General features: G+C 39.3%; 1 protein-coding gene across 1 annotated transcript; it reads right to left on the reverse strand.

Annotated features, from left to right (window-relative positions):
* Nucleotides 1–8,905: 8,905 nt before the first annotated feature.
* smpdl3a (sphingomyelin phosphodiesterase acid like 3A) lies at nucleotides 8,906–19,908 on the reverse strand. Its single transcript, XM_033648050.2, has 8 exons — nucleotides 19,712–19,908; nucleotides 18,906–19,119; nucleotides 14,683–14,827; nucleotides 13,386–13,482; nucleotides 13,059–13,222; nucleotides 12,787–12,967; nucleotides 11,752–11,876; nucleotides 8,906–11,225 (listed from the first exon to the last, which is right to left on the reverse strand). Exons 1-8 carry the CDS (start codon nucleotides 19,803–19,805, stop codon nucleotides 10,920–10,922), a joined length of 1,326 nt encoding a protein of 441 aa, XP_033503941.2. The 5' UTR covers nucleotides 19,806–19,908; the 3' UTR covers nucleotides 8,906–10,919.
* Between the last annotated feature and the right edge of the window lie 3,235 nt (nucleotides 19,909–23,143).

A 23,143-nucleotide genomic window follows, 5' to 3' on the forward strand; every position in this document is an offset into this window, starting at 1 on the left:
CCACAAGTCATCAACAGCCCCTCCTGTTGCAGAAGGCCGCCTTGTTCTTTTTAAACCAAAAAGGTTTCGCCAATATGACTACCCTACAAGCGGAAAATTGGGCACCTCGGATCAACTGGCTGTGTGTCTAAACGCTTGCAGCTTGCCGGCAAAACGGCCCAACATTCACGGAAAATCTGGCAGTGTAAAAGGAGCTATACAGTCATCATCAGTGCAGGTCACCATATGTGTGTCTCCATTAAATCAGACCGAATATGCTAGCTTGAAAAGGTGTGTTTTCAGACGGGATTTGACAGTACAGAGGGAGTCGTTATTGCGAATATCATAAGGGAGAGAGTTCCAGAGGCGGGGGGCAAAATGGATGAAGGCTCTAGAACCCATGGTGGCCACGCAGGCAGGTGGTGATGTGAGCTGGATTGCAGAAGAGGATCTAAGGGTACGGGAGGGTGTGTAGATATGAAGGAGTTCAGACAGGTAGGAAGGGGCTTGGTTATGAAGGGCCTTGAAGGCGAGAAGCAGAATCTTGAAGTCGATGCGATATTTAACAGGAAGCCAGTGAAGCTGCTGGAGAACAGGAGTGATATGATCTATGGAAGGGGTTCTGGTAATGATTCGGGCACTTGAATTCTGGACGAACTGGAGTTTATGAAGACACTTTAGAGGGAGACCAAAGAGGACAGAATTGCACTAATCAATACGACATGTAACCACAGAATGATCGAGGACAGCAGCACTCTGAGGTGAAGATGATTAATATTTCGTAGATGAAAGCATGCAGAGCGAGTAACATTATTGATGTGGGCCTTAAAGGACGATGCACTGTCCAGGATTACACGAAGAATCTTAACCTGAGGGGATAAAGACTGGTATCAAGGTAAAACAGTTAGTTAGGCTCTGTCTGTATGATTTTAAAATCTGCCAACAAGCAAGCTCACTAGTTGACGTTTGTGTCTGTTGGACTATATCTGGTTTGTTTAATCCACACAAAAATTATTTTAAAAAGTCTGCAGCATAGAGTATTACAAATCTGAGATGTGATTGAAAGTTCCAGAAAAACCTGTAACACATTAAAATGAGGTTGCTTTGTCAAACTATTATCTTCGATGTCAAGACTGAACCTCTTTCTCAAGGCCTTGATAGTGTACAATGCACCCATCTATATTAATACATTGCCACCACTTTTCCATTTACCAGAAGGTCTCATTTGTCCCATGAGTGAGCAGGAAGTAATCACTGAACAAAACGTGAAAACCAGTGCTCCATTCTTTAGCTACTTTTATGTTCCACCTCTCCAACATTGTTTCAGAACACCCTGTCACACACGCAAAGACAAATCCCACAACACTCTAGTATAATGAGACACTTTTTTTTTCTTGGCTGCCATCTTTTGTGCCCATTCATAAATTCATCACCACCACAATAAGCAGAGCTTTGTGTGCGCGTACAATAGCTTTACTCCAGTGGGAAATGAACAACTCCCTGTTTCTGGGTGAAATTTTAATTGGAAGTGGAGACTCGACCGTGCAGCCAGGATGTCAATAGCTGGCCTCGGTCCAGCTCGTTCATACTGGAAGCACGCATGCAGGCAACACACACACACACACACACACACACACACACACACACACACCAGTATTTTACATTCCTAGACAGCAGTTCTCTAGAGAGGGTTGTTAAGTAAGTCATGTATCTTTTGATGTTTGGCTGTTCTGCTCTTTAATGGTGTCGATTTTGTTTTGAGACTTCGCCTGTAAATAATTTAAACCTTGAAGTTTTTCTGATTTTTGTGTTTTGTCCTACAGTAGGACCTTTGGCTAATTGGCTAGCCTCATCAGATGTCTTGCTCAAGGGCACTTCAACATGTGGACAGGAAACTCTGTGAACACTGTGATAACTGGGTGATCTTCTCTACCTGCTGCAACTGCCCTGGTCTTCACAAGTTTAGCAAAACATTTAGAAAACTGCCCACAGATGCCAGTAAATTTCAAATACTAGCCAAAGATATCAAATGCAAATCTTAAGAGAAGCAGGTGGGTCACTTATGTTCAGCTGTTATTGCATAACAGTGTTAGATGAAGCAAACATATATGATTTAGCTATTCTTAATGGTAGAAATATAAAGTTCTGTGGATGGCACTCAAGGAAAAGCATAATTAAAATTCTAGTTTGTTCAGCTATCTGACAATTAGATAATACAATTTTTGTTTTTACAAGAAAGTTCACAGAGTGTCTGAAACTGGAATGGTTCAGTGCTCAGTGAATTTGACCATTAAACCATTAGACTTGGGTACTTTTTCTGTATGAATAGGAATTTTGGTCTGATGAAGGAGCTAGAGGAAAGGTCAGGAGGTAACAAAAAATCCCCTCAAAATTCAAAAGACAACATAAGAAAAGCATGAGGATTAATCCTCTGGGGACCATGAGTAGGAGAATTTACGTATTTAAAGGGGACCTATTAGGCTAATTTTCAGACTCATACTCGTATTTTGGGTTGCTACTGGAACATGTTTACATGCTTCACTGTCCCATACCCTAATCTTCCTTATACTGTCTGCCTGAATACACCTGTATTCGCCGTCTGTCTGAGCAGGCTGCCTGTCTCTTTAAGCCCCAGTCTCGACAAAGCCCAATGTGCTCCAATAGGTCAGCGTTTTCGGGTCTTCTGCATCTGCGCTCTTTGCGTCTCTGCACCGCCATTGCTGCCTGGGAATGATAACGGCAACCAAGACAACATGTTTCCTTGGTGTTAGCATGTGGCTACATGTAGCAGTGGACTTGCGGCCAGGAAATGACTGTAACAGAGTGTGGCGGCACTTTCTACAGTGGAAAATCACAAATAAATGCTTCCAAACCTAAATCTTCAGTACCAGAAATGTTCCAGCAGGTATACAGTATGATCCAAAATCAGGGAAAAGTTGACAACGTTGCAAACAAGCTTCCCTGCTGTTAGCATGTAGCTACACGTAGCAGTGTAGGCCACGTAATGAGAACACTGCAGTAACGTGCCTGGAACAGATGACCATAAGACATCCATCAAGAGCTGACGTCAGGTTGTGTTTTGGCCACGTTTAATGTGAGCATCCGACACTGTAGCATTATATTTATGACAGAACATTTAAGAAATGCATAATAGGTCCCTTTAAAGTTGTATTTTGAGTCCTAAAGTGAAGTTTTTAGTAACATAATCACACTTTTCTTCTTTTTGTCCTGCTTTCCTGCTCGCCTTAAATTAGCTTTTTTTTGGGTGGACATTGGTCCAACTTGACACAGCCACCATTAGAGGGTGAAGTAATGGGCTCTGTGGAGTCTGATTGGCTGTTGGGTAACTGCCTATGGTGGGCCCATACAAAGGAGCGATCTGGGCTACAAGAAGCTTAGAGCAAACTCCAATCTGAGGCCGGACCCCCACTAGTGTGTACACACACACACACACACACACACACACACACACACACACACAGATTGCTCGTTGCTGTCTCCACTCACTGATGAAGGAGCCCATTCATGCCCGCTGACAAATTACTACTGAAGCATGAGACTAAAGAGACCCCCCACCCCTCTGTCTCTGTCTCTCGCTCTCCATTATAGACTGTGTGAGACTTGGGTGTGAGAGAATATCACACGGGACACCGGAGTTATGAAAGGAGCTTTATGTTTAGCGGTTCTGACCTGCTACACAGCAAAAGCATAGTGTCTTTTTTTTACTGTAAAATGTATAGTAGATAGAGTAAACCTGAAAATGTGTCCAGTGAAAGCGTCACTGTAAATAATAATAATAATTAAATTACAAAGAGCTTTAGAAGAACACATAAAGCTGGTAAATTATATAGATTGGAGTGAAATAAAATACAATAAAGTGCTTTCAAGTGCATGCAAAATGATATGTATTTAGTTCTTTACCTTTTTGTGTTTGCAAAAATAGTTTTCAGCTTTAACAGTAATAGACAAATGTAAACAGAATTAAAAATAGTTAACAACAACGGCCTAATTTTTCAGTTTGGAAGTTCTTGATCTACCTTTATAATATACAGCCTTTTCTTTGCCTTACTTAGATCTTTTAATGGGATCAGCTGCACAGTGATTAGCAGGTTATGCTCACACATGATGCAGGCTGGTGAGGGGAGTGTTTTGTTTTGTTTTGCAAGTGGGAAACAGTTAAATGTGTAATTCAGAGTAGATTAGCAACATTATAGTCTTAATGACTGGAAGTCAAATTGATCTTGTAATTGAAAATGTTGCATAATACCCATAAGCAGACCTACATGACTATAATGGCGACTCAGCAACAAACTGCACTAATCACTTTTAGTACAACTTCCAGACTTCCAGACCAGACAAAGGCTGTTTTACACAGAAGGATTAGCTGAGGTCCAGAAGGAGGAGGTCACCTGCGGTCACAGGCCACTGCTGACTTGCATGTGGGGTGAAAAGATGCTCAAAACTTGTTGGTGTAACGCCATCGATCTCCTGACAACAAGCCTCTTGGAGTAACGGCCAATATTTCAGGTGTTGTGGTGCGGCCAGCTGATATCTGAGCCGAGAGATCCTTTTTTGTGTGCTGGTAATTTTGGCTAATGTTTATAAACAAAAAAAGCTAAATCGTCAGACGATAGCAGATTCCGAGACTGCATTTCGACCAATGCTCTCCATATGGACTGTTTACCTGCTGTTCAAGTGTGACTGATCAATACTAATTGGACAATAAACAGAAACCAGAACCCTTCTGATACAAAAATCTTTTGTATCAGAAGGGTTCTGTTTTGCTACAGATTCTACATACATATGCAGATGTCTGCATTAATGCAACAACCCTCAAGACCTTATGTGCAGGTTTCTAAACTGAAGGGAAATCCAAGGCAAGATTTCAGGTGGTTTGGCAGGTAAGTGATGATTGGTGACTCTGAGCAATAGGCAGTACCTACATTGGGCTCCTGAAAGCCATAAAGTTTTGAGGGAGCATGCTGACTGCAGGGTTATCCACCAGAGCTGCTGCCCATGAGCTGAATTTTCATCTCACAACCATAAGACGTTTCCAATGTTGTTTTCATGATCTTGGAAGTACATCAAACCAGCCTAACGACCATTGACAATGTGTAAACACCAGCTCAGGATCTCCAATCCAGCATCTCCACCTACACGATTGTTTGAGACCAGCCATCGAAACAGCTGGTGCAAGAAACCCCCAAAAACCATCTCAGGGGAGCAGCATCTTCCTTGCCCTCATCAGGGTCTTGAACTCACAGCAGTTCATCGTCATAACCAACTTGAGTGGGCAACTGCTCACCTTCGATGGCATGAATCCAATGAATGAATCAAGTTTACACTGTAACGGGCAAATGCCAGACGCCACAAGTGATGTGCTAATGCCAATGTTGTGAACAGGATGCACCATGGTGGCGGTGGGGTTATGGTATGAGCTGGCATAAGGAAGGTTTTATTTTACATTTCAATCCCACACTAACTAGCTTTGAATAGCCTTTATGATGGCAAACATTCAAATGGAGTCACAGTTAATGGGGCGAGGATGTAGGGGTGGTTTTGGGATTGAAGACAATTGAATCTAACCTAGACATCTAGAAAAAGAGTTTGTTCTCAACTAAATTTCGTAGGTTTACTATAGACATCTAGACATGTTTTGACCTGTAAATCACCAGTTAATGCTCACTGGCAATAGAAAAATAGAGTAGAAAAATACTGTGATGTGCCTCAATCTAATTAGCAAAGGTTCATGAGAGGTCCTAATTAGCTAAGTGTTGTGCTGTAAAAAGATGTTTACTCAGGATCAAGACATTCTTGCTGGGTAGTGTTTACTTTCTTTACAGTGACTTAATTAATGGAAAGACAGTGAGGAAATAATACATATATATTATGAAACTGCAGGAAAGAAACAAATTAAATGGGCGACCACTGGCAATTAAAACTTAAGAGAGGGTCAGTGTTTAAAATTTGAAGATGCTAGAAGGGATTAGGTGAGCTGAAAGCATGAAGGGTAATGGTACACACACACACACACACACACTCACACACACAGATTCCAGCTCCCCAGGAGAGGGCAGTCCGACGGCTATACTGTCCTGACAGTAATCCTCAGATTAACTGGTTGTGGGGCACCACCAGTCAGCCAACAGTCAGCCAGACAGCCGGCCAACTGGAACAAAAGCAGAAATGTATGCAAACCTGAACATGTGGGTCAGTCTGCCAAACGGAGAGACGGCCAGTCAGACAGTCATTTAGGAAGACAGACAGTCTACCAGCTTAGAATAATGTTTCTCTCTGAGTATTCAGAAACTGTCTCCTTAGTTTTATAGCCACAACTTTTCATTCTGAAGACACGAAAAGTTTCATTTAAAGAGGTCTCAGGTGTACCCTGCTGCTAATACTTCCATACTTTGGGTTATTTGTAATGAAGTATTTCATTTTGTTAGTGAATCTACAACCCCACTGTACCTTTAGAAAGATAAACTGGTTTCAGGAACATGATGGATGATTTAATTTTAGTGTAGATCCTGACACACTCACAAAACTGCATGAACAAAGATGTGGATTTTCTTTCCAGCACTTTTGGAACCATATGTGGAAAAATATTAAGGCTGTTTAAAGGTTTGAAACAGGTCTTTGTAGTGGTGGATCTGGCACCTCAGTTTTTACTGTTTTGAAATATAATCACTTTTTTTGTTGGCAATATACGTTACAATTAGTAAAAATATTTTAAATACAAGAATAATTTTTCTATTTAAAGCACTTTGATGATAAAACTAACTGCGTAAGAAGTTACAGGCTGACTTTTATCCAAAAACAGATTTGGTTAAACCTTCCAAAACCAGTTGTATTTATACTACAATGAATTATAACACCTTGACCACACATTTTTTTTAACTAATATGTTGACCCCTGAAGCAAATTGGTCACACCAGTGATATTTTTTTCAAAAAAATATTTTGTATATTTGTAATTCATTGAGACCACTTTGCAGAGATCTGATTCAACTTTGAAATTAAGGAGTATTTTTATGTAGATCAAGTGGCAAAAAGCCACATAAATATAATGCAATATAACCTGTAAAACAGTGGAACATAAAAATTCTCATCCAAAATAGTACCCATAAAAACTCTGTTATGGGTACTATTTTGTAATGGTGGAAAAAGTACAAACATATTTTACTTGAAATATACATTGCAGGATTTTCCTAATATACAATGTGTAGACTCATAGAGGTAATCCCCCTTCTTATTTTCATATCTTTCTTATTTTCTGTGTTCCAGACTTTTTTGGCCGTGCTCCCCACGAGCATTAAGGCGAGGTCAGGGCTTCATTAAAACATAGCAAACAGGTGTCAGACCTTAAGCAGCAGACATCCAAGAGACACATCACTAAAACAATGCAAATATAACTAGGCAAAACACCAAACGCGAGTGACAGTAAACAATAATCCTGCATGGTATACCTTTAAGTAAGAGTAGCAATGCCATGGCATAGAAATAGCCTACTCGTTTCTCTTTTACTACTCCTCTAGTCTTACTTTGTCTGGTCTTAATGATAGATTATAATTGATGTGTTTGATTACACTTTGCATTATTAATCTGAATCTGCATAGTAACTAAAGTTAAGTAAATACAGTGGAATAAAAAGTACAATATTTGCCTCTGAAACATAGTGGAGTTGAAGTATAGAATAGCAGAAACTGTATATGAGTAAACACAGTATATGTGTAAATGTCTTTAGTTACTTTCCATCATTCCTTTTTGTACTTTTTGTCACTAGTAAAAACATGACAATAAGCAGTATCTTACAGCAACCTACATATAAAAATAAAGAACAATGGTAGTATCTTTCAAAAGCTGCATGGTCATTCAATCACAACTACGACAGCATGCATTTTAAGTGCTTGCAGTTTGAGTTTGGCTAAAAAGCTTGAGATAATTTCATTGTGAACCCGGTCAGCGGTTAAATAATAGCAGCTAAGAGTGACCTCAGAGATGGATTCAGAGGACTGGGAGCTCTACCGCCGTTACCCCGGCGATGGAGTCCTCTCCATCGTCATGCTCACCCCCAACTCTGTCTCCACGGTTACGTTTTGTCAGGCACAGAGTGGAGGGAGGCCAGGCTTACTCGGGAATAATAATGGCAACGGGGGCACATGAGGGGAAAGTACAGATTCTGTGCTCGAGGAACTTCTTCTAAACTCAGTCATGTCCTGTAGATGCAGATTTTTAAGAGATTTAGCATATGTTGCATTTACTGTGGGTTCGGATTGTGACACTTTATTGTGACACTTTGAGTTTAGTTTATTTGATTGACTTTTAGGGGTCTGAAGAGCGATAAAAGAGAGATACAATTACCCAGAATTTTACAACAAATGCAATGAACATGAGAAAAAAGTCTAAAAATATGCTATTTTCTTAAGTGGAAATATGTTTTCCCTGCTTTTCTGGCCATCTCATTCCCCTTAGATTTATCCTGCAACCCCTCAGGTGACGCCCTACCCCTTCTGCGACGAGCTTTGATATGCCAAAATCTAACTGAAGCAAAATATGGCTAAATATGGCAAATCTATTCCTGTTGCAGCCCAACTTTTGGTCATTTGGGTCGGGAGAGAGAGGTGTAATCAACATTTGGGGAGGGGAGGCTACGGGACAAAAGAGCCGGGAGGGTGGAGGAGAAGAGGAGAGGGCCGAATGCTTGAGGTGGTGGCTGAGAGACAAGAGGAGTTTCTGGAAAGTTTGAACAGGAGAAGAATAAGATCAGGGGGCTGTCGGTGGGAGGGAGTGAAATTGAAGTGAGAGGGTCAGATGAGGTTAGTCGCTGTTCCTTTGGCTCCCCTGCAGAGACAAACTAGCCTGCACAAGTTTTGTCTTTGGCTTTCAGGTTAGCAACTCTCACAGCCCTGCAGTTAAAACACACTAGGTCTTTGAACAAAGGTTTTTATTTAGTAGAAAAATAAACAGCAAATTAGATCAATGTGCACTCTCTGTGATATGTGACATGTTATTTTCCATCTTCATGCAATGGCGCTGTTGACATCACAGTTTGATTTGTAACAGGAAATTGCTACAAGTTTAATCATTCTTACAGATTTAACACATTAAATGTAGTTCTGGTACATTTTACTGCACACACTTCATACTTGGGGTCATGTTGGACTTGTATATTTAACAAACATGTTTCAAAGATGTGATTGACTGCTGCTGTATGCAATATTGTGGAATGTAAGTTATGGAAATAGCAACATTTACGCAAACATTTGTCAGAGCAAATCTTAAAGAAAAAGTGAAAAAAAAAAAATACAAGCTCTTAACCCCTCTCCTTCCTTTTATAATATTTGTTCGGTTAGCTCATGCCGTATGTATATAAAACAACTTTTCAGTACCCATACATCAAAATCTCTCCTTTTTATCCTCTGGTAAATGTGCATTTCTATGAGAGTATGGTTGGCATTTTTCACACCCAATCAAATCTAAAGGATCAGATTTAAGTCCAACTTGTCATTAAACCAGACTCATAATGAAACGTTACATTATGGAAAATAAATATGCTCCAACTGCCATTTTACACAACTTAAACCCTGCAAGTACCCATGATTAATCAACACCATCAGCTCAAGTGATGGTTTGACTTTTGGTAGCAATTAGATCATTCCTGAGATTAGGTATAATCCATTAGTGAAAGACGGAATACAGAGAATGAATTTATGTGTTGGACTGAGGAGCTTTGACTCATTCTGTGGAACATATTTCAAATGAAATACTTCACCTTACTGTGTTTTGTAAAGTGAGCTACAGCTAAAAGCGATCATGCTTCAGTGATTTCCCTTATAGAGTCTACACCGCTCATACAACTGAGAAGCAGACGAGAAGGGGAAGGAACACTTAAAACAGCAAAGACTATCAGATGTCCATGTGCTTGGCTTCAGTGTATTTTCTACTACTTATTTATGCTCAGCATAGTCTGAATTGAATCGGAATAACTTTCCATTACCAAAATGTAAAAATCGTAAAAATCCAAGTTGGAAAATCATCCTTTTGAAAAAAGTAAAATTGTATAAAGATAAATATCTTGCAACACTCTGTGCCATTTCCCTTTTCACGACTCTTTGTATTAGTGTATTTTCTCAAAATTAAACTAATTTACTGTGATATTGTGTAATTTATAATCTGGATTCAGTCATTGTCAATACCAGAAAGTAATATTTTTGTTGGAATATCACCTAATAAAGTAAAAAATTTCTATTTTGAGGAGATAGAAACAGTTTGTTGTAGTTCCCTTTTTATGATTCAAGCATTTGAGTAAAAACAAACAAAAAAAAAAAACCCCAACATTTCAAAAATATAAAAAGTAAATGTGACTCCTGGGGAAAATCCGTCAGGAATTTTACATTACATTTTAATCAACATTTATGCTGCCACCCCTCTTTAGAAGAAAACTGTGACCCCGAGGAGTTAGTAGGGCTGGGCATTGGTACTCGATACCTTTAAGGTATCTACCGAAATAACTCAGTACCAAGTAGTATAGAAACTTCTCCAGTACAATACCTGCACTTTATCTTCTTGTACCCAGATCTGGGTTTCACTCTCAGCCAATCACGGCAAAAGATTTAATGCAATGTGGGACTGTATCAGTGGTTTTTTTGTTCGTATTAAAATACTGATTTACTCTAGAATTGTGCAATTTGTAATGCAGATTGCACCTGGATCATTTTTGATACCAGTCAATATTATCTTAGAAAAGGTCTCGCTTAGAGGGAAAAAAATCATGTAAAAGAAAAATATTAAGATTAATATTTGGGGGTAGCAGACCCAGTGCAATGCTTTTCCCTTTTCATAACTCCAGCACAGTACCAAAAAAAAAAAAGATGATATTAAAAGTTATAAACTAAATGTGACCCCTGAGATGAATTCTTCATTTGTTGATCCATATTCACGCTACCACTCTCGCCCTGCCAGACATTTGGAGTAGGACAGCTGGTCCAGGTAGAGCACGGCACACACCTGGTAAAGCTTACAGTCTCCGTCACAGATGATGCTGCTGTTGTAGCTGACCATGTAGTGACTGAAGTACATGTCGAAGGCTTTGGTCTGCGGCAGCCTCAAGCTCAGGCCCAGCTGGAGCAGGCTTTGTGGCTGCAGGTCAGTCAGTCCAAAAGCCTCAGTCATGATATATTCAAGCCTCCAGTCAGATCTTTGTTTCTCATTGGCTTCCGTCAGATTCAGATAGTACTGCCAGATATCCTTCAGAGAGAGAAAAGCACCAAAAAGTGGGGGGGGGGGGGAGAAAGAAAAAGTCTTTTGAGCCTTTTTGAATGCTAGAAACCGTTTTTGTGAGCTGATTGACACCGTGATTAATCATCAAGGGGGACTTCTTTCTTCTGTCTTTGATAAAAGTTAGAGTAGGTATTTCAGCGCAGGACATTTTTAGTTTGACCTGAATTGACCTGAGTTTTTCCCCCCAACTTTCTATCTTTTAAAATGTTATTGTGAAATATAAATCAAGGATCTCACTTGGAGCCCTACCAAACTTTTATTTTGTTGTTTTATTAGCTTACTGTGTGAGATAGTCATTTGAGAGAAGTACCTATGATATGTATGTTTTTCATGCAACTTTTAAATTCCTCATGGCCATGGCTGCCATATTTTTGTGCACTTTTGGGACTGTTTTTTTTTTTATAAATTTGAGGTTGCTTTGGCCCCTTAGTTCTGATAAATATAAACATCTTAATGCCAAATTGATGTAGTTATGCAGCACAGAGCTTCTTACCAACAGAGTGTAGTCCTTGGGGTTGTACAAGTATATGCGGAATCCTGGGTTGTTGGAGTAGGGCTCCAAAACTGCTTTGATTGGTGTAACAGCCGGTGAGACAAAGAGAGAATTCACTGGTTTGCCTACAAAACAAAACAAAAATAACATGAATATGACATAACTAAGCTGCACAAACATCAGAGTGACATGACACTGTCATAACTATGACATGACACGGTCACGTACCTGTCATGAACATTACGTACACGTCATAAACGTTTATGACTGCTGTCATTAAGTGTCATTCGGTTTTTGTAATGACAAGTTGACACTGTTTGGGTTGTCTTGATTATGACAACTTGACATTAATCAAAGTGACATTACCAGAAGTTGTCTTTGTCATAACAACTTGACATTAACTAGAAATGCACCTCTTTTTGTGTTTATGACAAGTTGACATAATGATTATTATTGTCATGACAAAGCCATCTTCTGGTAATGTCATCATGCTTAATGTCAAGTTGTCATAATAAGGACATCCCAAACAACATTCAAATATAGTGTAAATCTCTGCCATGTGTCAAGTTTGTTCACACACACTAACCTCAGCAATGCAAACAGCTTCTGCTAATAGAGTGTCTGTAGCTTTAGGGCCGAGCTGAGCATCGTATTTTATCAGCCTTTTTGAAATGAGCGAATTAGCCCAATATTATCTTCATCTAATCTGTGATTCATCATCAAAAGGTCAGTGCTTTAAAGAAAAGTGAATTCATCATAGAGAGTTTTTCTACTGATAGAATCAATATCAAGGCTTTCTATTTATTTGTCCTGTCCTCTTGATTTGCTTTAATACATAGATGAAATTTCATATTATCATTTAGCATGGTTACCCCCATGCTGTGAGTGTAATGAAAGACACAGCATGAAGTAACTGGAAAAGGACATTTATGATAAATTAAATCTCCTTTTTCAAGCGTTGCATCTATGATGGGCTGGAAAAAAATCAAGATCAACCTCATATGTTCACAATCAACTTCAATAATCGCACTTCACCTTGTTTGTCCAACAGCACCATGATGCTGTCACGGTGGGTGTGGCCATAGAAATGCCCTGCGATGACATCACTGTACTGTCTGAAGATGGAGACCAGCCTCTCGTTGTGGCTTTCTCTTACAGCGGTGATGTTTCTGACAAACGGCAGGTACCCCACCGGTACATGAGCTATGATGTACACCTGAAGCAAGAAGTAAGAAACATTTACGTAACAGCTCTTCAAGTGCAAACTTTAGCCAAAGTGTCAGGGTTTAAGTCAGGAAATGTCAGACCTTCTCCTGGCTCTGAGCAGCTTTCTCCAGAGTTTTCTCCAGCCACTCAAACTGTCCAGCAGGGTCTGTCATGTTTCTTGTGACTTTGTTGGGGCCGTAGTAGAGGATAGTGTTGAGACTAAGCAACCGCAAACCAGGCTTCACCAGTTGGGAGTAGAAACCGCCTGCAGTAACGGAGCAAAGCACTAAATAAAGCCTGCCCAGACAGAGTGTAATTGTTGGAAATTTAAAACATATAAAGAATTTGCATTACAACAGGTTTGTGGGGTCTGAGCTGCAATAATGTGACAGAAACATCCTCCCAGCAGCTGATGTTTAACATGTTACCTTGTGAGAGTGTGAGCAGAGCTTCAGTCTGCAGCCAGGGTTTCCACAGCTGGGCAGCAGCTTTGTAGATGGCGTTAGTGGTGGTCAGCATCTGGTCCTAAGAACAATGATGCACTAACACTTAGCCTGAGCAGGAAAACAAACCGCTATGCAGTGGCACGTGACATGGCTACATGCTACAAGTCACTTATAATGAAATAAACTCTGAGAATTATGATTTTAAAGAGCAATTATTTCAATATTTAAACAATCTAGTACCAAATATCAGGGCTCGACTGATATCAGTTTGCAAATACTGACATTTCATGACAAATGCTAGCTGGTATAATCCACTGTCACTACTGACATCCCACGTCATTAAGTGTACAGCACATTAATTTAACACTGGCCCAAAATGTCACCCAAAAACCTAAATGACTCAAACTGTTCAAGAGTCCAACCTTCTCTACTGTAAAAGACTAGTGAATAAAAAGCTTCATACTGCTACACGATGATAGGGTTACAATTTATCTCTATGCTCCACCCTACAATCACCTGTCCCGTATACATCATCCTAGAGACACTAACTGGGTTTCCATCCAAATGTATCGCAAATTTTAAACGAATTTTGTGAAAATGTGCAAAAGAAAATGCGAATTTATGCACGTTTCCATTCATTATTGTTTTGCGAGTATTGGGAGTCAACAGGTCGAGCAGTAGGTGGCGTTTCTCATGAAAAATAAAAATGCAAAAGAACAGCCGTAGAAGAAGAGGCCGCCTTGAGATGATGTTATTGAGAGTGTCTCATGTCCACAACTGATGTAAACAATTACCCGCACATCCATGACTACGGCGAGTTGGAGAGATTCCTTGGGAACTTCTTGGCTATTGCGAGAGCTCTCATCACACTCATATCAGCAATGTCAGCGTAGCCTACATAATGCCGTGATGTCTGTGTTGGTACACCAGGCAGCGCACATGATGCAGCGGTATTCAACACGTCCAGTCTATTCAGGTAAGTTGTGAAATAGCCTACACTCACCTGACACTGGAGTAATTATCTCTCTCTAAGTTCACACAGGTGTGTGTGTGAAGTAGAAGTAGGATCCGGTAGCCTACGTCATTGTTTATTCGCTAAATCTGTTTCCATTGCCAAAAGTCGCATTTTCCTAATATCGATACGCTGACTTTTCCACCCCCTCAAATTTCTGGCGTTTCCATTCAAGTTTTTTTCCGCAACTGTTGAAAATGCGTATAAAAATAAGTGGATGGAAACCCGACTACTGCTTGCCATCCAATGACCTTAAAATGAAGTTACCTGTGGCCAGTAGTCATGGTTTCCCAGGGCCGGAAAGACAGTCAGGTTGGGGAAGTGTTGTCTGATGGTCTGGGTCATATTACTGATCACCTGGATCACTGTGTCCGTTGAGAGTTCGTCAACATGGACATGAGGCGGACTGTCACTGGTAGAGAGAGAGAATAAGATCCAATGTCATTAATCCAGACCAGGAACAAGTTCATTTGTTTTCTGGCTTTTCCTGACTCTATCTGAGTTCATCACTTTGTGTTTTATTCAACCATCAAAATCTTTTGGTTGACGAGAACAGATTGAAGTTGAAATTCTCACAGTGACGAAAATGTGCTATTTAAAGGAATTTACTACAATTGGGGTCTTATTTTTTAGTGTTATTATACTGGCATGTAGTTTTTTAGCCTAAATCTGGTCACACAGCAAGAGAAACTGAAGATGAACAATAAGAGTTTTCTCCCAACTATCAGTTTATTGGTTCTTGATTTGAATCTACCATACATATCATAGTTGTGCGCATACAGTTTTCCTGTGCACTTAACAATTATCGCCAACATTTCAGGTGTGCTCACTTTTGCTCATATCCTAAAATACTGTCGAGATTATCTAAACTGATTTCTAGTTACAACCTGTCTGATTGTGTCTTTGTTGTAGCAATGTCACTATGTTCCCAATTTGCAGCAATTACAGTGCAGTGTTTTATGACTGATAGAAGAAAAAATAATTATACCATCCAGATTGTAAGTAGAAAAGTGTACTCAGTAAAGTGCAGATCTCCACCAGGTTGCTGCATTTCGGCTACCCGAGATGATCACAGCTACCCTGGACAATTCTTGTAATTCCAGCTGATGTGCTGCAGTGTGATTCAGACCACAGCCCCAAATCAGTGTGCCATAATATTCACAACTACACTTTTAACGGTATTAACTTCATCTGTAGGCTACAGCCCAACAAAGTAAGAAATAACAACAATAAACACGATTAAATTGGACTAAAAAAAGAAACCATTTAACTACGCAGCCCTCTCACTTACTCATGGTAAAAGCACAAATATGAATAAAAATGACCAAATCAACAAAATCTGCATGTCTACAAAAATCAGTCAGGCAAAACGCTTTGCTTCTGAAACACCCCCGCAGTGGTATGAAACCATGCAGCAAACAGATCTAAAACCGGGTTACAGCAGGACCGCGGAGAGCTGCACTTGGTTGAATTGTCCCTCCCGGTTCCCTTACAGTCAAGATGGTGAGATAAGAGATAAGAAAAAAGGGGATTTACTAATCTTGTATTGTGCCTTACTTCAATGGATCATAATATATCGGTTATAGAATTATTTTGCAGATGCTCTGGTTTGAAAGAAGACCAAACTTTTCTTTGGATGTCAGTTTTTGAGCCATGACAACAGCCAAAATGTGACCTGCAACAGACAGTAAGGCTTGTTGTTTTAAGCTGAGCTGACTTCCGGAATACTAGCAGCCAGTTAGTTTTCGGCCTCTTAACTACAAGCCAGTTAAAAGGAGTGAGGAGTCAGCTGTAAGTGATGAATCAATAAAACAGGTTTTTCAACAACTGTAAATCACAGAAACCAAGAGAAGTTCTTGAGCATACAGTCATACATGTGCACACAAAGTATAAGGCTGATCGGTCCAGTAGTTTGCGAGACTAGTTGTGGTCGGACAGATACACACACTCATGCATGCACAAAAATGACCAAAAGCATGATCACCTCAAGACTTATGTTTGGTGGAAAATAACAATAAACCAAAGTTATTATTTAAGCCTAAGAGCCTGAGCAAATGTCTCAGTGTTTGCATGCTATAACACCAAACTCAACATGTCCTGTAGCTGATTTTTACTTTAGCAAAGAGAATTACACGACTTTAAATGTGACGTAGCTGCAGTAAGTGAAGAGTTACCATTCAGCACTGCCAGTAGACATGAAGGAAAAGCCTTATTTCTCAAAACTACTTTATTTCCTGACCATCAAATCATATTTGTACACTGTTAAGCTCTACTCAACTGTATAATATTCCAGAAATAATGTTAATTCCAATTTACATGATGGATTTCCCCCTTGAGTAAAAAGGCAAACTCGTGCTATAAAGCCCAATAACAATAGAATAAAGCAAAAATCTGCTTGCACAGTAATTTAAAACTTGAGAAAGGACTCCCTGGGGTAGGGGATTAAGTGGCAAGGCGTTCTCTTAAGCATGTTTAATAAGCCTATGAATTCCTGGCTTAGATGATTAGCTGCTGATTAATACAGAGCTGTATGTAGGCAGTGCTGCTGTGACTGATGCCTACAGTTTTTCTATGTCAGTATCACAGTGTAGTGAACATTGGGTTACAGTTCCCTGAGAATGCAGAGCTGCTATTTAAGCTACTTCTCATGGTGAATGGAGGACTAATCTTTCAAGGCCTGGTGCTTCAGGACTTTATTCACTGCCTTTAAATGCACCATGTACTGTCAGTCTTCTACCCTCTCAATCTCTGATTATGGTAACCAGCTGATTACTAAAACACGCAGAGAACTGAGATTGTGTATTTTTGTACATGTTAAAATAATCTCAAAATTCAAGATTAACTTTATGGTCAATAATACGATTCAGGGCAAGTGCACAGCAGAATGAAACTACCTCACATCTGGCTCACAAATGTAATAAAAATTGCTAAAAAAAAAAAAAAAATAAGTGCACTCAGTGGAGTACAGATTTATGTCAGGCATTCTTACAAAAAAATTTCTTAACAGTTGAAAGTCTTGTAATTCCAGTAAATGTGGTGCAGTTTGTTTCAGAAGCGTTCCATAACTTAATAAACACACATCTTGTCTATTTTTTGACTGAGCTGCAGATCAGTTTTGCTGGCTAACAGGCATGTGAAATATAGATAGCCTGCTGTATAATTATAAAAATGAATGTATTATCAAAAATAACTTAAACACACCCAAAACTCTTTGATACATGTCGTTCATAAATAGACTTTTAACTGTATTAACCTTGTCTGTAGGTTTCAGCACAAGCAGACACAAACAAAACAAACCATTTAACTGCATTGCCTGCTTTCTTATGGCAGACGGACGCACCTGTCGGACTGTGGAGAGCTGCACCAGGTAAAATTGTCCCTCTCTGCACCCTTACAGACAAGATGGCGGTGCAGATAACAAAAAATAGGGACAAATTCATCTCGCATTGGGCCTAACTTTAGTGGGTCATAACATTTTGAGTATGGAATTAATCTGCAACTTCTGAGGTGCCAAATGAGACCAAACTTTTCTATGGATGTAAGTTTTTGAGCCACAGTGAAGGCCAAAATGTGGCCTGCAACAGACTAGGTCAGGCTTGTTGTTTTAGCCAAGCAGATCTCCAGGAAACTTGCAGCCCCTACCAGCTGATTGAGAGGAGCAAGGAGAAGTAAGCATTCAGTGAGGATATAAAACAGTTAATAAAACAGGTTTTTAAACAACTGTGAATCACCAAAACCACAATAGGTGCAAACAAAACGTTAGGCTGATTGGTCCAGTAGTTTGCGAGGTAAGCTAAGGACAGACTGACGGACACACACACTCTCATGCACACACGACCAAATGCATGATAAGAGGAGATAATAAGTTAATAATGTAAACATACTGTGAGTTTATTACACACATGGTGAATTCTGTATGAGAATAAGAAGTTGAGGTTGGCGGGAATGTCATTACTTTTGCAGATATTTGGGAATAAACCAAAATATTGGATACATTTAAAAATCTGAATTCATGATGCTGCCATGGGAAGAGTCAAAGGTTCGTAAAAGTTAAATTACCATGCATCCTGTAGGGAACATGGATGTCTGAACCAACAAAGGCCATTGATGTCGTACATTTCTGTTTTTAGTGTGGCCGAAAGAAAAAAAAGAAGGAACAGGAAGTGAGAGCCATCCAAAGTGACTGCACTTCACAGAAGCTTCCTCATTCTTGAAGTCTGAAACCTCAAAGTGGTTTCACACAAAAGTACAGGACGAACACACATTACGCAGTGTTAGCAGTGAGAGAACAGGATATGAAACTGCTGTAAAGCCACAAATATGTTTTCTATGAGCTGTTTTGTCAAATTGCTGACCATTTTCATTGATGGACCATTTCCATCAAGGAAGTATGGCAAAGCCTTTAAAGTCAAATTCTCAAAGAAAACAAAGATAAAAGCAGTAAAATGCCAACATCAATCATTATGATTCGCCCTCATCAGTGCACTGACCCAGTCCATATGATGAAGTCCTCTGGTTGTGTGAGTGTTGCCATGTGCGTGAACGCTGACTGGATAAGGCGGTAGGGAGAGTCACACAGGAAGTCTCCAAACAGGCCGGCGTCTTTGGCGGGGGCTCCTTTGGAGGAGTAGCACACCTTGGTGGGGTCTGGGGCCAGGTTGTAGGTGGGGTCCAGGTGGAGGTCAGTGATGTGCCAGAACCTGCCTGGATGAATGGAAGATTAATATACAGAAAGAAGGAGAAAAATAGGAAATGTGGGTTATTTTTGACCAAAGTCATTCAAGTGAGGGCTGAAAATGTGTCACAACAATTTCATAATGTATAGACACTTTATGTGGTGTATTATAGAGCTGATATATTACACATTTTTTCCATTTGTTGTGTTCTTGGTTCAATTTTTAGTATTAAAGTCGAATGTTTTCTCTCCTCTCCTCTGAGGAGTCGTTTCAGGCCAAACCCCGTTTAAAAAACTGCCAATTTATACGTTTCTGATCATCTGCAAACAAAATATAACTTTCAGAGTAAAATTTAACATTTAATATAAATCCTGGATGTCTTAGGGTAAATTCGGCGAATATGACATCCACCATGCAACACTAAATTTAAGAAAAATATCCACTTTAAAAGCTGAATTACAAAAGACGTTTCACTTCGTTCGTGCCGCTAAATGTTGATTCACGCTGTGCATTTTAGCCTGTGTAGTCATGTGAACTGCGACACAAGGCAGAAACAAACTGCCATCAGAAATAAACTGTCCTGCACCTGACTTCTTCTCATCAGCGGGAAGCCCACTCACCTGTGCCTGGCAGGTAGCTGCTCCCTGTGGGTGCCGCCGCGAAAGGAGCCGCGCCGCACAGCAGCACCAGCACAAAACACACAAGTTGAGCCATGTTTGTCGTGTTAGAAACCTACTGTACGGGTTATTAGCCTACATATAAACTAAAGCAGCCGACTGTAGCAGGTCATTCTCCTCTGAAATAAACAGGAAGTGTAGTGGTCACGTGACTCTCTGTTTCAGAGTTCAGGAGGAGGAACTAAATTAAAAATGTGATTTTCCTTTTCTTCTACTTTCCACCGATTTCATATTCAGTGCCAAATATTACTTTTTACTCTTCCACATTTATTTGACACATGTAGGTTGCAAATTAGGACTTTACATAGCCTACAAAACACATGATGATCTTCTAAAAAAAAAGGTGCATTGTTAAAAATATAACTAAGCAACCAAAATAAGCTCCAAGTGCTTATATAATCTAAAAATATTATCTATAACAACACTGAACAGTCACAGGGATGGTTTCCTCCACAGAGTACTTATATTTTTGATGTTTTCAGTACACTTGCAGATGTATACTTTTACTTAATTAACATTTCCATAGCAGGGTTTTTACTTAAAGGAATGTTTTTACTGTGTAATATTGCAAGTTACTTTAAATGAAGTAATGATTGCACACTACCTAATAGTAAATTAATATGGTGCTCTTAATGACGAAACACCCACCCAGCCTTTTTGGCTTATGTCCCTTTGACATGGGGTCCAGTATGGTCCCTCATCACAGGTGAGCTCAGTGTGGACATGAGCTATAAGAGGTTCAACCAAAAGGTCATTTTTCCTTATCCGTTTGTTTCATTTTAAGGATTTATTAGACCGTTAAAGAGATAAAACTACTAAGTATTTTAAAACAAGAAATTAGGAGAAAGAAATCACATGATCACACACACACACACACATAAGCACACACAATTGTGCAACAGAAGTGTTATTTTCTTTCCTGTGCTTTTAATAATCATGTGGCCTTCAAATCTATCTTGTGACTTAACGTGTCAGCTCACCCAGAATGACCTGTTGGGGTACGGACGGAGGTAGTTTTGGTTTCACTTGCTGACATTTTCCGATATGTATTTTGGAGATTTCTCTTTTCACCCTTATACAGTGAAGGTGAATATAATTTAATTTGTGGTGCTCAAAGCCTTTTTGGCAGACTTCTCTGTCAGCAGATTTCAAAGGGATTATTTCTTTGTAGAAAGTTGTTTCAATGAAAAAAGAATGTTGAGAGTGAGGTTGGTGTTTGATCCAGAGTGACACTGCTGTGGCTGTTAAATATCTCAAAACCTGGGCTGTCAAAGTATAGCATGGCTAGATACCACTGAGGTGAGTATGATAAGCATGGATGGATTGCTGAACAGGTCTACCAGGTCAAGGCCCAGGGGCCCAAAGTGTCAGGGCCCCCCCTTGTCGTCACCTGTGAACTGTCACTTAGATTAACATGTACCAACTGGGGAGAGACTCAAAATGACCACAAAGAGATGCAAAGGAACTGCAGGGTCACATGATAACTACAGAAATGGACAAAACAACTACAACAAGACACACAATGATGACGTAAGGGCACAAAATTACCTCAAAAAGATACAAAATTATCTTAAAGAGATACATAATGACCTCAAAGAGACTCAACACAACCACAGTGAGACACAAAACCAACAGAAAGACTTTGTGTCCTTCCCCTTTACAGGAAAGGGGGCGGGGCCTTTTGCATATCTGTGCCCAGGGGCCCATTGTATCATAGTCCCCTCATGGTGATAAGTTATGTTTAAGACAACTAATCCTTTAAGTGCAGTACTTGAAAAATGTTTTGTAAAAGCTCTGGAAAACAGATGGTTCTATGCAGTCTGCATGTCGAAGTATCCTTTGGCAAGATACTGATCCCCAAATTGCTCCTGACGGCTGTTCCATCTGTGTGTGAGTGCATTTGAAAAGTGGCTAACAAGTGGCACTTTGTATGGTAGCCTCAGACACCAGTGTGTGAATATGTGTGTGAATGGGTGAGTGAGACAAGTAGTGTGAAAGTGCTTTGATTGATTGAAAGACTATAGAGAGGCGCTATCCAAGTGCAAGCCCATCCAGTTACCATTTCTCTGTGACGAGTCATTTGAGACCTTAAATTCACATCAGGGAAGTAATCAGAGAAAACTGTTCATGCTGAGGGAAATATTTGGCACATTGATACAATACCTTCAACTTTGTTCCAGAAATGGCTTCATTATGTCACCAGGTTTGAAGCTGTGGGGGGGAATAACGTCGGATTTTCTTTTGTAAATAACACAGAGATACTTTATGGCCTTACTCTAAGAATTTTTTTTTTTTTTTCAGTTTTCTATGAAAGCATTTAACTGACATAGGTATTTAAACTTTAACAGCCACTGAATACTTTGTATTGAAATTTAAACACTATTGAATTAATAGAACATTGAAAACATTGAAATATTTTACTTTGAAAACAATGTATCTAAATGCATTTTTTCCGAATTCACCTCTTGTAATTTCAAAAGTTATTTTTTTTAATATTTCAAAAGTACAAGTTTAAAAAAAATTTAAAAAAAAAAAAAAGAGAAAAAATGATTGGTCGAATTCAGATCTAAAAATTCAAGTAAGAAAAAATCAAATAGCAGCATCTAGGACAGAATAGACAATCGAGCCTAAAGGTTTTGACCAGTCGAATTTGACCAATGTTCTATTTAAATTTTTTCAACTTAAATTTTTAGATCTAAATCTGAACAATCAAGCTTGAGCACCCTGAATCTGATGTTTGAAGTTCTGAAACTTTTTTTTTTAAATCTGAATTTGTGGTCATTGAAAAAAAATAATCAAATTTTACATGATAATTTCAAAGAGGTAATTACAGAACAAATATAATATTTCAATGCCATGAATTCAATGTAGGGCTGGGCGGTATGACCTAAAATTTATATCACGGTATAAATAGAATCCCTTCACGGTAACAGTATATATCGCGGTATAAATTTAAGTGTAAAAGTTATAATAGAAGTGTTTTTGAATGGGTTTTGTAGTCCCTTAGCAAAGCTAAATTGATAAAAAAACAACAACAACAACAACAACAACAAAAGCAAAGATATAATGTATTTTTAGAGCATTTATTGTGCAGAATGCAGATCTCAAAATTCAAAATTAAAACCCAGTACTTTATGGTGCAAAATGTCCCCTGAGATCTATATCAAAAGGTAATTTCCTTCTTTTAGCAAAATCCTAAATGATTGAGTTGTGTGTTTTCCACCTGGACCTTTATGCTCTGCCATTTCTCCTCTAATCATCACGCTGTAACCTGTGACAGGCTGTTATGATACCACAACTATCACACATTCACATATGGAGTTTTTTGTGGAGCCCCTAGCGTCACATAGGTTTACATTACCAAAGGTTTATGAC

Source organism: Epinephelus lanceolatus, chromosome 13, assembly GCF_041903045.1.
Source record: "Epinephelus lanceolatus isolate andai-2023 chromosome 13, ASM4190304v1, whole genome shotgun sequence".
In the NCBI taxonomy this organism is placed as follows: Eukaryota; Metazoa; Chordata; class Actinopteri; order Perciformes; family Serranidae; genus Epinephelus; species Epinephelus lanceolatus.

Coding starts and splice junctions, on each gene's coding strand:
- smpdl3a (XM_033648050.2), bottom strand. CDS start 19,805: ATGGCTCAACTTGTGTGTTTTGTGCTGGTGCTGCTGTGCGGCGCGGCT. Junction 19,120..19,711: donor CAGCTACCTGCCAGGCACAG/GTGAGTGGGCTT, acceptor CCATTCATCCAG/GCAGGTTCTGGCACATCACT. Junction 13,483..14,682: donor ACCATGACTACTGGCCACAG/GTAACTTCATTT, acceptor CATTGTTCTTAG/GACCAGATGCTGACCACCAC.